At 43.8% G+C, this 11,301-nt stretch overlaps 7 protein-coding genes across 7 annotated transcripts in view; 2 read left to right on the plus strand and 5 right to left on the minus strand.

Moving 5' to 3' along the window:
* Positions 1-65: 65 nt before the first annotated feature.
* Positions 66-2,298, minus strand: FA14DRAFT_25757 (uncharacterized protein). Its single transcript, XM_025502079.1, has one exon. It carries the CDS (start codon positions 1,895-1,897, stop codon positions 131-133), a length of 1,767 nt encoding a protein of 588 aa, XP_025358624.1. The 5' UTR covers positions 1,898-2,298; the 3' UTR covers positions 66-130.
* FA14DRAFT_159937 (uncharacterized protein) lies at positions 1,703-2,152 on the plus strand. Its single transcript, XM_025498458.1, has one exon. The coding sequence runs from the start codon at positions 1,899-1,901 to the stop codon at positions 2,064-2,066; it is 168 nt and encodes a 55-aa protein (XP_025358625.1). The 5' UTR covers positions 1,703-1,898; the 3' UTR covers positions 2,067-2,152.
* Positions 2,299-2,313: 15 nt separating the features above from the next.
* Positions 2,314-4,087, plus strand: FA14DRAFT_143294 (PALP-domain-containing protein; the record flags this gene model as incomplete). The annotated part of the gene is made up of 2 exons (XM_025497204.1): positions 2,314-3,456; positions 3,574-4,087. The coding sequence occupies exons 1-2, from the start codon at positions 2,402-2,404 to the stop codon at positions 4,085-4,087; spliced, it is 1,569 nt and encodes a 522-aa protein (XP_025358626.1). The 5' UTR covers positions 2,314-2,401.
* FA14DRAFT_25772 (alpha/beta-hydrolase) lies at positions 4,050-5,341 on the minus strand. Its single transcript, XM_025502080.1, has one exon. It carries the CDS (start codon positions 5,056-5,058, stop codon positions 4,165-4,167), a length of 894 nt encoding a protein of 297 aa, XP_025358627.1. The 5' UTR covers positions 5,059-5,341; the 3' UTR covers positions 4,050-4,164.
* Positions 5,342-6,813: 1,472 nt separating this feature from the next.
* FA14DRAFT_188332 (uncharacterized protein) lies at positions 6,814-9,110 on the minus strand. Its single transcript, XM_025501651.1, has one exon. It carries the CDS (start codon positions 8,908-8,910, stop codon positions 7,015-7,017), a length of 1,896 nt encoding a protein of 631 aa, XP_025358628.1. The 5' UTR covers positions 8,911-9,110; the 3' UTR covers positions 6,814-7,014.
* A 268-nt stretch (positions 9,111-9,378) lies between these two features.
* FA14DRAFT_171031 (uncharacterized protein) lies at positions 9,379-10,457 on the minus strand. Its single transcript, XM_025500305.1, has 3 exons — positions 10,121-10,457; positions 9,987-10,055; positions 9,379-9,921 (listed from the first exon to the last, which is right to left on the minus strand). The coding sequence occupies exons 1-3, from the start codon at positions 10,304-10,306 to the stop codon at positions 9,694-9,696; spliced, it is 483 nt and encodes a 160-aa protein (XP_025358629.1). The 5' UTR covers positions 10,307-10,457; the 3' UTR covers positions 9,379-9,693.
* A 128-nt stretch (positions 10,458-10,585) lies between these two features.
* The window catches only part of FA14DRAFT_183792 (uncharacterized protein), a gene marked incomplete at its 5' end in the record, with an annotated part of 2,983 nt that continues 2,267 nt past the window's right edge, over positions 10,586-11,301 (minus strand). Inside the window, one exon of the mRNA XM_025501343.1 lies at positions 10,586-11,212. Within this exon, the coding sequence (XP_025358630.1) occupies positions 10,982-11,212 (231 nt within the window). The 3' untranslated portion in view covers positions 10,586-10,981. The remainder of the gene's footprint in view (positions 11,213-11,301) is intronic.

An 11,301-nucleotide genomic window follows, 5' to 3' on the forward strand; every position in this document is an offset into this window, starting at 1 on the left:
AAGACAATCTGTCCGAATATCGTTTCTGTGTATAACTATCCTCTTAATGAATCTCATGCTCTGTTCAAACAAGTGGAAGTAGAAAAGGATTGCTTGTGTGTTCCTGAAGTATTATAATACAATGCATTTATCAGTCCATTTCCATAGGCACGCCTTCTCCATCTGCAACGCCTACTAATCGTGCTTTCTCTTCTTTTTTCAACTTTTCTTGTAATGCACGTTCTGCTTTTGTTCGATCACGTTCTCTACGAATCCTTCTTTCGCCCATTCGAATCGCTTCACGTAATTCCGTAGGTCCTGGACTGGCAGCAACAGCATCAGGTTGAAAACCAAGATTTTGTCGTACCCAACGTTTCGTTGTTGGTCCGATTACCGCGATCCTAGGATATCCTTCTGGTGGTCCCATCGATAACCATTTCTCCTTTCTACGTGCAGCCTCAGGACTATCTTTTGCGTATTGTTGCTTTTCTGCATCAAACGTATACGGTCCCGGTAACCATTTACGCTTTTGCAAATCTTCCAAAGCATATTGAATCCCGCTAGGCGAAAAGAATACGATCCAATCAGGCTTCGTTCCCGTTCCTGTTCCCAATCCAATATCCGTATCTAGAGGTGGTATTTCCATATCTTCTACTGGTGACGCCAGAAGCTCAGGCGTATGCTGTTGTTCGGGTGTTGAGGCAAACGGAGTCATTGCTGTTAAAGCAGGTCCGGCTGAACCTCCCATAGAATGATTGGAATGATTCAATCCTGTTGGCTTTTGACCAAAATCACTTGCCCCTCCGCTCCTCTTGCGTTCCAAATTTGCCCCTACTCCACCACCAAATAAGCTGCCCACGCTCGGCCTTCTTGTGCTACTGCTAGATCCTGCTCGACTTGATCTCCTACTTCCTGGCCGACTTTGCGGTGCAGGAGGTAAAGATCTAGATAAGGTTGAACAAGCATGTACGAATTGAGGGTGCAGGCAAGTCTCATACACCATCAACTGTTCTACTTGAATTGGCGGACTGGCAGACGAAAGCATTTCTGGAATTGTTGGTGCATTCTTATCGCCAGATAGATAAAGCAGAGGAGGTTCATCCGGATTCACTTCTAAAGCATCACCGGGTGCCGCTCCTTGAGGGCCATTGAAATGTCGAATGATGTAATTTGCCAACGCTTCTCCTGTTCCTGTTGCGCCTCCGCCCATCACTAGAGAGGTTCTCAGTGGGAGAATTGTTTGCTTGGCAGCCGCACGCAAGGCTTCTGATGTTGCAGGTCCAACAGCAAAGACAGGCGTTCTAGGCCAATTGGTTTTGGTTTCCTTCCCTGATCGGACCTGTTCTGCTGCAATGACTGCTGCCTCCATCCATGCTTCAACAGCCCGTTGACTTGTGATCACTGCGCCGCGAAAAGGTTTTCTGCCGTTGCCTGTATCTTCACTTCCTTCAAGCATTTTATCGACCAATTGATCGATGTTGAGCGTACGATGTCCTAAGATTGTCAAACTTGTTACGCAAAATTCTCGTTTTGGAATTTCATCGTTTGTATCTGCCGATGTGCCAGCGACATCATCTGGTTCAGAAGATAAATGATGGGTTGTCAAGGTGCCATCGTCATCGATCCAACGTCCTCGTCTTCTTCCAGTCGAACTAGCTGCCAATGCGTTTCGAAGCAAATCAGCTCCTGTTCGTTCGTTTGCCGACATTGTCAAACTATTTGTAGGCGGTAAAGGTGTTGAAGAACCAGATTCCAAAGCACTAAATGGAAACGAAGGTAAACAAAACGGACCAAAAGCATCATGATATGGATCTGTCCCTTGCGAAGGTGGAATTGGTGTTCGTAGCATTAGCACACTTGTTGGTCGTAAGAATGCAGGGACTTGCGTATCAATTGCAGAGAGAACAGGAGAAGCCATGATGAAAGATGATTATATTTGCGTTGTTGTTGTTATTGTTATTGCTTCTGACCTAGGATCGATGGCTGATGTATTGCCTTTTATCCTTTGCGCGTTTGTCTCTTTACTCTCATACTCGATCACAATTTTTGTACCTCGTTATGATGAGCTATCCTACGATAACGAATAGGTTGTGAATGAGGAAGAGAAAGAGAAACACCTTCAGCCCTTTTCCAGAGAAGCCAATGTCAATCAGTGCTTTGTACCTTGTACCTAACCCTAAATCATGCTAAAATAAGAGACAGCTTTCTCGATGCAGTGCATAACATACGTACGCGTACGATAGAAAGAAAGAAGCTCTTCTTGGCTGTGTACTCGTAGAATTTATACTCTGCTTCTTAGTATAGAATCATTGACAAGCGTCACTTACCCTTACACGCACGGCCCTCAACTACTCAAGATCAAAATTCAACCCTTTCTTCCGTTAGCATTCCTTCTCCTATTCCTGTTCATGAGCATGTTAGCATGACAAGCTCATCTGGATCGACATCTTGGCTTCCATGGCCATCATTACCGGAAAAGATTGCAGGTCATGGAAGGAGAACGTTCTTCTTTGTTGGAATAATAAGCGGAATAACGTTATCGTTAGGAAGTTTAGCAACTGCTTTAATTTTAGCCGATATACGAGCACATCGTAAACGTAAGAAGAGGTTTAGCAAAATCAATAAACGTTCAAAAGATGAAAGATCACAACATAATCATCGTGCTGATCTGATCGATATTCGTGCTGGTTCTGTGGTAAATGGAGTATCAGGCTTGATCGGAAATACGCCTTTGATGAGGATAAACAGTTTATCCGAATTGACAGGATGCGAAATATTAGGAAAAGCAGAATGGCTTAATCCAGGAGGAAGTCCGAAAGATCGTGTTGCAAAACAAATATTAGAAGATGCAGAAGATGAAGGTTTATTGCATCCCAATACTGGAAGTTGCATATTTGAAGGTACAGTCGGATCTACTGGCATTTCTCTTGCAACACTAGCAAAAGCGAAAGGGTATAGATGCTCTATAGTCATACCGGATGACGTAGCAAGTGAAAAAATGGACCTCTTACGTCTACTTGGAGCAGAGATCGATGCTGTCAGACCGCGTGGAATCGTTGATCCTCGACATTTCGTAAACGAGGCAAGAAAGCGAGCGGAAGAATTCGGAAAGGTTGAGCTGGTCGGACCACATGCATATGATGAAGGATCAGATGCGGGTATAATACCTGGCTGGGATGGAGAAAAACGAGATGATCTTGTTGTGACGACGAATGCAGAAATAAGTGCAAATACCGATGAAAAGACGGTAGATGAAATGGAATTGAAACCAAGAGGCTTCTTTGCCGACCAATTCGAGAATATATCCAACTTTTATGCTCATTACCATGGCACTGGTCCAGAAATATGGCGACAAACGGGAGGGATCATCGATGCTTTCGTGGCTGGAGCGGGGACTGGTGGAACTTTGGCTGGAGTTGCGGCTTATTTGAAAGAATCTGTAGCTAAAGCAAATCAATCGGGTAGCGATGGATCTGGGTCTGACTCGGAAGAAGATGATTCATCTTGGTTTAGCGTTGGAAGGGGTAGTCCTGCCAAGCGGATACGTGCTTCTACTGTAAGGGAAGATCGCGAAGATTTACCCTGGAAAACCAGATCAGCATTCTTTGGCGATCAAAGGGAAAGGTCGATCGATATCGTATTGGCAGATCCTCAGGGTTCCGGTTTATTCAATAGAGTCAAATATGGAGTCATGTTCAATCAAACAGAAGCAGAAGGGAAAAGGCGAAGACATCAAGTTGATACGGTAGTGGAAGGCATTGGACTTAATCGGCTAACAAAGAATTTTGGCCTTGGATTGGATTATTACGATGATGCTGTAAACGTGACAGATGAAGAAGCAGTTAGCATGTCGAGGCATCTGGTTCTCAATGATGGTCTATTCCTCGGTTCATCTTCGGCTGTCAATTGTGTGGCATCAGTCAAAACCGCTTTGCGTATCAAAAGAGAACGTGAAAAGAATGGTCAACTAGACGAGGAAACGCCAATTGTCGTTGTGACAATCTTATGTGATCATGGTTCGAGACATTTGTCTAAATTCTGGAATGATGAAGCGCTTACCAAGTTGGACATCAAGATTGATAATGATATAAGTACGATCCTGGAATAGGATTTAATTTGCATGTATTGCTCTCCATTAATGTATTCTATGTATATTCCGTATGTAAAAGAGTGTGTGAGTATATGTCAGTATCTGGAGGCAGAACAATTATGACTGCCCATATAAATGCCAAAGTATGGCCCAAGATGATTGTCAACGTCGTACTCATAAAATGGAACTGAATCGGAGCATTGAGGATTTTCTTGACCGGGACATCGAAGTGCTGAATAGCTGCCATTGTGATTGATCCAAATTTCTCCGGAAGGTGATTGAAAACCAAGTGATTTCCCGGGCAAATGTGGAACGGGATCATGATAATTTACGATATGATTTTGATCTGGAACGTATTTATCGATCGCATTTGCGAATTCATCATTTCCAACTCGTGGAAGGCCAAATAAAACCGTTTGAAGGGTAGCGTTTATATTGTTAGATATATAAGCAGAAGTTAATAAAGCCAAAGCTGCTCCAAGACTATGACCGACGACGAGTAAATTTGAATGATGATATTGTTTCAGTGCTTTTTTTGTTTCGTTCAACACTTTATCCGCCGTTAATAACCATTGATCTTGAAAACCGTCTGAAATTTTAACGTCCTTTCCCAAGAATGCCAAACGAGAATCTACGTGTTTCCGGACAGGTTCGATATCATCTTCGATAGAATGAATACTAGACGTGTTTGTACCTTGATAAGCGACTATTATACCCTGCGAAGGTGAATGGGCAACATAAACACGTTGGATTTTACGACCATCTCCGGCATAGTATAAAATTTTCGCATCTTCGGCTAAGATGCTTCCTCTTTTGAGAGTTGTACAATAAGCTGAAGATGCAAATTGAGCAGGAATGATGTATTGTTTTGTCTGTGCAGAACTGATGGCTACCGGTGCTCCGTCCCTGGGCTTAAGAGGAAATGCCAGAGTATATGCTACAAACGCAAGAATGCCAAAAAGGCTAAACAATTGTCGAAATCGAAACATGATCGATGTTTCTGATAAGAAGAGGAGGAGGTTGGTTTCTCACTGATATCTTCGCGAAAGAGAAGAATTGAAAAGGGGGAGAGGGATTATTGCGCCCTCGATAGGGACAGTAGCATCTTGGCAAGCTATTATGGTGGTGTATGGTTGTCCTGAAACACGGTCCGAAGTTTGTCAAATGATGAAATCATCTCGTCGGCCAGTCTTATGGCCATGCATTGTAGCAGAAAGCAGGAACGTGTCTTGATTGAAGTGCATTTCGTACGAATTCAATGATCTACACAATATGATCGGCAAGCAAGAAGACGCAAAGTTAGAGGTTCGTACTTTTGTATTCCGGCATGTATTCTTCTTGCATTCCATGCAGTTATAATTAGCGTCATTCTAATGCACAATTCTATTGGGGGCATACATGCCGTTTACACACAACGTTTATCAATCCCTAGCTTCTTTTTCCCCTATGAGGTTGGCATTTCTATAGCCTAGATGATCCAACCGATCTTTAAATAGCCAAGACCTGTCACATCATATTCGATATTCTGACTTGACCATCACTTCCTTCTGATCAACATTGTAAGTCACCATCTTAGAATGAGTGTTCCCGATCAAGTGAATGACAGACACTGGTAAAGCGCCTAAAGAAACGCGTGTAAAAATGACAAAAAGATAGTTCGGGACACAGAGATTCGAACTCTGGATCGGATGATTGATTCATCAAGCAACTCGTTTAAAGCACTCGATGATTAATTACAGTCATACGCATTGCCGGGCTATGCTATGTCCCGTAATATTAGTAGCGGGTAAAAAATTGTAGCAATAAGAGCACGTACACAAAACAGCTGCTGGAAAAATTGTCTGCTCGGACCGAAAGATGGTTCCCCTGCGACTCGCAAGATACAGCATACATTGTGATCACAAATACACTGCTTTGCACGAAGGGATGAATGCATGGCGGACTCAGACGGACCGAGACTTCGCCGTTGATGTCTTGTCTTTTGATTGAGTGACAATGCCAAGCACTGCCATGTGAAAAGAAATGATAAGGAGAATCGGTCCCCATTAGCAAATGCATTTGTCAAAAGTGACGTCTGTGCATGTTCATCTCAAAGATAGGCACGCATCATGCAATGAAATCATGATGAAACCTTATCTCTGCCCACACGGACTATCACACGCCACTTTCTCTCGATCGCCCCACACCCGAACTCCAACGGAAACGGTGTTGGCCAATGAGGAAGCACGGATCAAGGTCAACGGCCGCTCAGATCAGGAAGAGGAAGGTATAAAGACCCTGACTCGAATCAATTCCAACATTCCTTGCTTCCCATATCCTTTTTCTTCAAAAGTATAAACTCGTATTTCAAACAAACATGGTGAGTGCCTCGTGACCACAACTTCTTTCGACTTGTCGCTCATCATTCCTTCTTCTTCCTGTAGCAATTCAACAAAGAAATCGTCAAAGATGTATTGGTGAACAAAGGTGACCCATGTGAAGGTTGTTCTGTGCGTATCTCACCAAACTTGACTGAAGGTTGATTGATTACTGACATTGTTTTTCCGTTATCAGTGCTCTGACAAGGACAAATGCAGTTGCTGTGACAAGGACAAGTGTGATTGCAAGGCTGCAAGCTGTGGTGGTTGTTGAACAACTTCACATCTTTGAGCCAAAGCTCGACAACGATTATGATCTCACATTGTCTATCTCATCTCTTCCTCCGTCGAATACCACCTTGTCATGATTCAAACTCTTTCAAATTTCCATGATTCATTGCGAAGAACTTGTGTGTGAATGATAAAGTAGGAATCAACCTTTACGTATGAGAACACCAAAAAGAACACATGTATGATTACGATTAGGAAAACACATCGAAACAAAGGCGGCGGGGGATCATTCTCTAGAATGTCCTTACTTTTTTGAAAAGAAAGAGAAAAGAAAACGGAACACTATAAAACAATACATTAGGATGTTGTCGTAACAGAGGTTGCTGTTGAAGTTGTAGGTTGAGCTTCAGTAGGTGGTGATTGAATCGAAACCGGTGGCGCTGGTGCAGGCACAGCCATTGCCGCTTCACCTGTTGATACAGTCGAAAGTGCGGCTTGTTGATCAGAAGAAGCACTGGTGACAGATACATTGCCTGCATCGGAGAACGTAGCCTGCGAAGAACGAGAGCCGGCATTACGCAGAGAGTCCAGTAACTCAGCCGCAGTCCTCTGATCTTCATCGTGAGAAGGTTCCTTTTCTTCTCTACTTAACCCTTCACCTTCTGCATCTCCTTCTTCCTTCTTGACTTCATCTCCCACTTCATCTTCTACTTTGGCTATCTTTCTTCCTTCTTCGTCATCTTCTCGCTTTCTCTTTCCATCCGTACCGGCTGCTGCCGCTGCTGCAGGAGATGGAGAAGATCCACGTTTTGCTTCATTGGCACCACCTTGTGCAGATTGACTTCTTTCTATTGCCGATCCTGATTGACCTTGTTGGCTGATGCTATCACGTTTACTCATCGAAGAACTGGCAGGCTTGCTGGGCGGTCGCATTGTCCAGTCAAATACATTCAAACTTGCTCCAGGAGTACCAGGAATGATTCCTCTACTTGGACTTGCAACAAAAGGTGTATCGCGAGCATTGGAGAAGGCAGAGAGATACGGTGACATTGTTGAACTCAATGCGATACTCGAAAAAGGCGAAAGAGGACCAGTTGAAACGGCAAACCGTTGTGGTTCTCCTCTTGGTGTAGTTACACCGTTCAATCCTCCAGAAACGGGCAATGTCATGCCCGATGCAGTATCCGCCAAACTGAGAGGTGCTTGACCTGATCCTCCTGCGCTAACATAATCATTTGCGTTATTCTTGGCAGCAGGATCGAGAGCGTCCCAAAATTCGGGCGCATATTGATTAGGTGTTGTTCCTGTCATTCCACTTCCCGCTACACCTGAACGAGGACCGATATGATCGAAAGAACCTCCTTTACGAAGCGAGAAACGTGAACCATTACTTCCATGACGTGCCATATCACGGGATGAAAAGCGTGGACTGCTATGTTGTGACATTGTGCCGTTGGATTCAGGACTGGAAGGATAATGATGTTGTGGATTAACAATATTTGTGAAATTGGAAAGATGAGGAGGCATCATACCCGGGAAAGGTTGATTGCTTGATACGTTTGGCAAAATCATTCCATTTGCATCTGTTCCGTACGGGGCTGGAGGAAGGAGTGGAGGCGGAGCGGATGTGCCAAGTTGGACACCCGGTTGAGGCGGGAAAGGGAATGAGTTTCCGATATTGGTCATATTGGAAGCAGGATGTGGTTGACTTGCTCCAGGGAAGGACATCGGAAGATGATGAGGCGGTTGGGATTGCTGTTGGTGTTGCTGGTTGACTTGCGGTGAATCATCGTCATCATCATCAGGCGTGTTTTGTAGAGAATCAGATCGTTCTCCAGATGCCGTTGCGGCACTCTTTCTACCGTTGGCTCTTGCTGTTGTCGTTCCATTTGTAGATGATTTTCTACTATTTTGTCTGCCACTGGATGCTCGTCTGCCTACGCCGTTGTTTGCTCTCCCTGAACTACCTCCGTTACTTGCTATGCTTGTGTCCCCATCTGCCGATCCTCCGTTCAGATGAACCGCACATTGTCTCTTGTGACGAGAAAGGACGTCACTACGAGAGAATCCTTTTCCACAATCACAAACGAAAGGACGGATATCGGCATGTCTACGTTCATGTCTTCGTAAATATTCTAATCGTGAGTATGTTGTTTGACATGTTGGACATAAATAAGGAGGACCTGATTGTGTAGCACTGCCACCTGGCATGGAAGAATTTGGCATAGCTGAAGCGGTGGAAGTTGCACTCATTCTGATTTATTCGTGAACAAAGAAGTGGATGTTATGGAAATGAGCGTGTACGTGTCATCGACGAGGAGGACTTAGATGGGAAAGCGGATGCGATTATTTTGAAGATCTTGTATTTTCGGATTTAAGGATTGCCAATGATGATCAGAACGATCAATATTCCAGAAAATTTGTGATGAGGTAGGGGTTCAATGAGAGACAAGACACACACACACACACATACACGTTACACAGCTTAGGGAGAATAAATGCCGCTTCAAGTTCAAGAACCACACCCTTCACGCGAAAGAGAGAGAGAGAGAAAGGTGGAGAGTTATAGCGTATATGCAAAGCCTGTGCTGGTACAAGAGCAGTGTATAACAGCAAAAGTACTTCTTTTTAATCTTCAAACATAGGCAGTGGAGGCGTCAAAACCGATTAAAATCTCGTGTATTGGAAAAAAAATAAAATAAAAAAGCACTTGCTAACCGGCTGCCTTTGTGAGTGCTTCGCCGCGCACGCATTGCCAGACTAAAAAGTGGACTCTGGCAAAGTTGCAACAACACGTAAGCGCGCTGCTCTGCGCACACACACACGATTAATCGGTACGGTGCTTTCCATGCCACAACTCTTAGATTGCAAGTCAGATCGGAACCTTTTTTGTTAGGAAAATCGCCGTGTTGGCATACAACCAATGAACGCCTAAAGCCACAAAGACTAAGAGGGTATACCATGATCATTAATGGATGATTGACATATGATACAATTGAGTATAGTGACAATTAGAGAGAGAAAAAGGCATACTCATCAACCAGTGTTCTTGCCCAGTATCTCCTCTATATACCGAGCACATTCTTCTTTGGATTTGGCAGTACTGTGTATTAATGCAATCGCTTCATCATCCAAAGTCTGCCCGTTCTTTGATCCTTCTTGCTTGCTTTCCACTTCTTCTTCGCATTGGATGGGTTCTTGCGATAATAGCAATGACAGCTTCAAAGCATGACTGAGTAATGTGAGCGATTGTGCTGATCGTACCTGTTGGGTAAATGCAGCTTGTGTAAGCAATACAGTCGTATCATTGTACCACTCTTTATACTCACCATTGTGTCTGCTCGTGCCTCTGCTTCAAACTTCTCTTGTGCGATTCGAAAGCGATCCTTATCACGAATCTATGAAAGAGATCAACTAAGTCAGTACAAGCCAGCCAGCCTTTGGTAGCAAATCAATAACGCACACTACTCAGATTGATCAATGCATTGAATGCATCCAAGATTGCTCGAATGTCTACATCGATCTGTCGATTGACCGACTCTACCGCTTCATCCAGATATTCGTTTGCGCTTGCATTGCCATTAGTACCTGTACTTGCAGATGGATTCAGCCTCGAAGACGATGTAGCTGATGCAGTAACAGAAGCCATTTGGGTGGACAAACTCGATCTGTCCTTCCCCGTATACCACTTTGATCAAGTGATCAAAAGGGACATCAGCTGGTGGTATCTATAGATACGATATCGATGCGATTTGTCAAGTGGAGCGAATATGATGATGATATGAACGATAAAAGCCATCATCGTCTGTGCGTTATATTTTCAATTTCATACTAGCTAATCAGAAAATTAAAATCCGGCTTACGTCCGAGCGGAGATGTACGTAGTGTGAACGCGTCGATCGAGTGCGCCAGCGCGTACTTTATAAGCGGAGATGTTCTTACCATGGATATATGCAGCAGCTATTATTAATCATCATCCCTTCTTATCATCACAATTTTATCAAGAGAATGTTATATGATGACGATTCGCCTTTGCAGCAGCTCTATAAACAAAAGAAAGGAAAGCAAGGTATATACAAAGCGCGCTGGCAAGAATCGATCACGTTGAAGATCTGTAAAAAGAGCGTGGGTCCAATACGTGTGTGTACTGGATTGTAGAGAGATGAATGAAAGATCACTTCATCATCTTTGAATTTACGAGACCGAAGTGCGAAAAACGAGAAAAACGAGAAAAAGGAAGGCTTGCAAATAAATTAAACAATTGATGACGATCGAAACGGGAACACGAAACAGCAATGGAATTTTTGGTTGGGAATAAGGAAATCTAAGCATTCACGGATGAAAGTCCGGGAATATCAGATAATCCAAAAGGTTGATCATCATTGACACCTGTAACCTTTCCTGTTGCTGTCAAGCTTCCAAGACTGCTCAAATCGGGCAATTGGCGTTTGGATGTTCCATCAACGTTGAAAACATTCACGTCCTTTGCGATTTCGTTCAAACCAGATCCGGTCAAAGCACCTTGAAGGGTGTATGTGTCATCATCGGCTTGTCTCTTGGAGGCTCCGTCAACATTGAAGACGTTCACGTCTTTTGCGACTTCGTTCAAAGCAGATCCGGTCAAAGCACCTTGGAAGGTGTATG

Source organism: Meira miltonrushii, assembly GCF_003144205.1.
Source record: "Meira miltonrushii strain MCA 3882 unplaced genomic scaffold FA14scaffold_1, whole genome shotgun sequence".
Taxonomy (NCBI): domain Eukaryota; kingdom Fungi; phylum Basidiomycota; class Exobasidiomycetes; order Exobasidiales; family Brachybasidiaceae; genus Meira; species Meira miltonrushii.

Coding starts and splice junctions, on each gene's coding strand:
- FA14DRAFT_25757 (XM_025502079.1), bottom strand. CDS start 1,897: ATGGCTTCTCCTGTTCTCTCTGCAATTGATACGCAAGTCCCTGCATTC.
- FA14DRAFT_159937 (XM_025498458.1), top strand. CDS start 1,899: ATGAAAGATGATTATATTTGCGTTGTTGTTGTTATTGTTATTGCTTCT.
- FA14DRAFT_25772 (XM_025502080.1), bottom strand. CDS start 5,058: ATGTTTCGATTTCGACAATTGTTTAGCCTTTTTGGCATTCTTGCGTTT.
- FA14DRAFT_188332 (XM_025501651.1), bottom strand. CDS start 8,910: ATGAGTGCAACTTCCACCGCTTCAGCTATGCCAAATTCTTCCATGCCA.
- FA14DRAFT_171031 (XM_025500305.1), bottom strand. CDS start 10,306: ATGGCTTCTGTTACTGCATCAGCTACATCGTCTTCGAGGCTGAATCCA. Junction 10,056..10,120: donor CATTGATCAATCTGAGTAGT/GTGCGTTATTGA, acceptor TCTCTTTCATAG/ATTCGTGATAAGGATCGCTT. Junction 9,922..9,986: donor AGGCACGAGCAGACACAATG/GTGAGTATAAAG, acceptor TTTACCCAACAG/GTACGATCAGCACAATCGCT.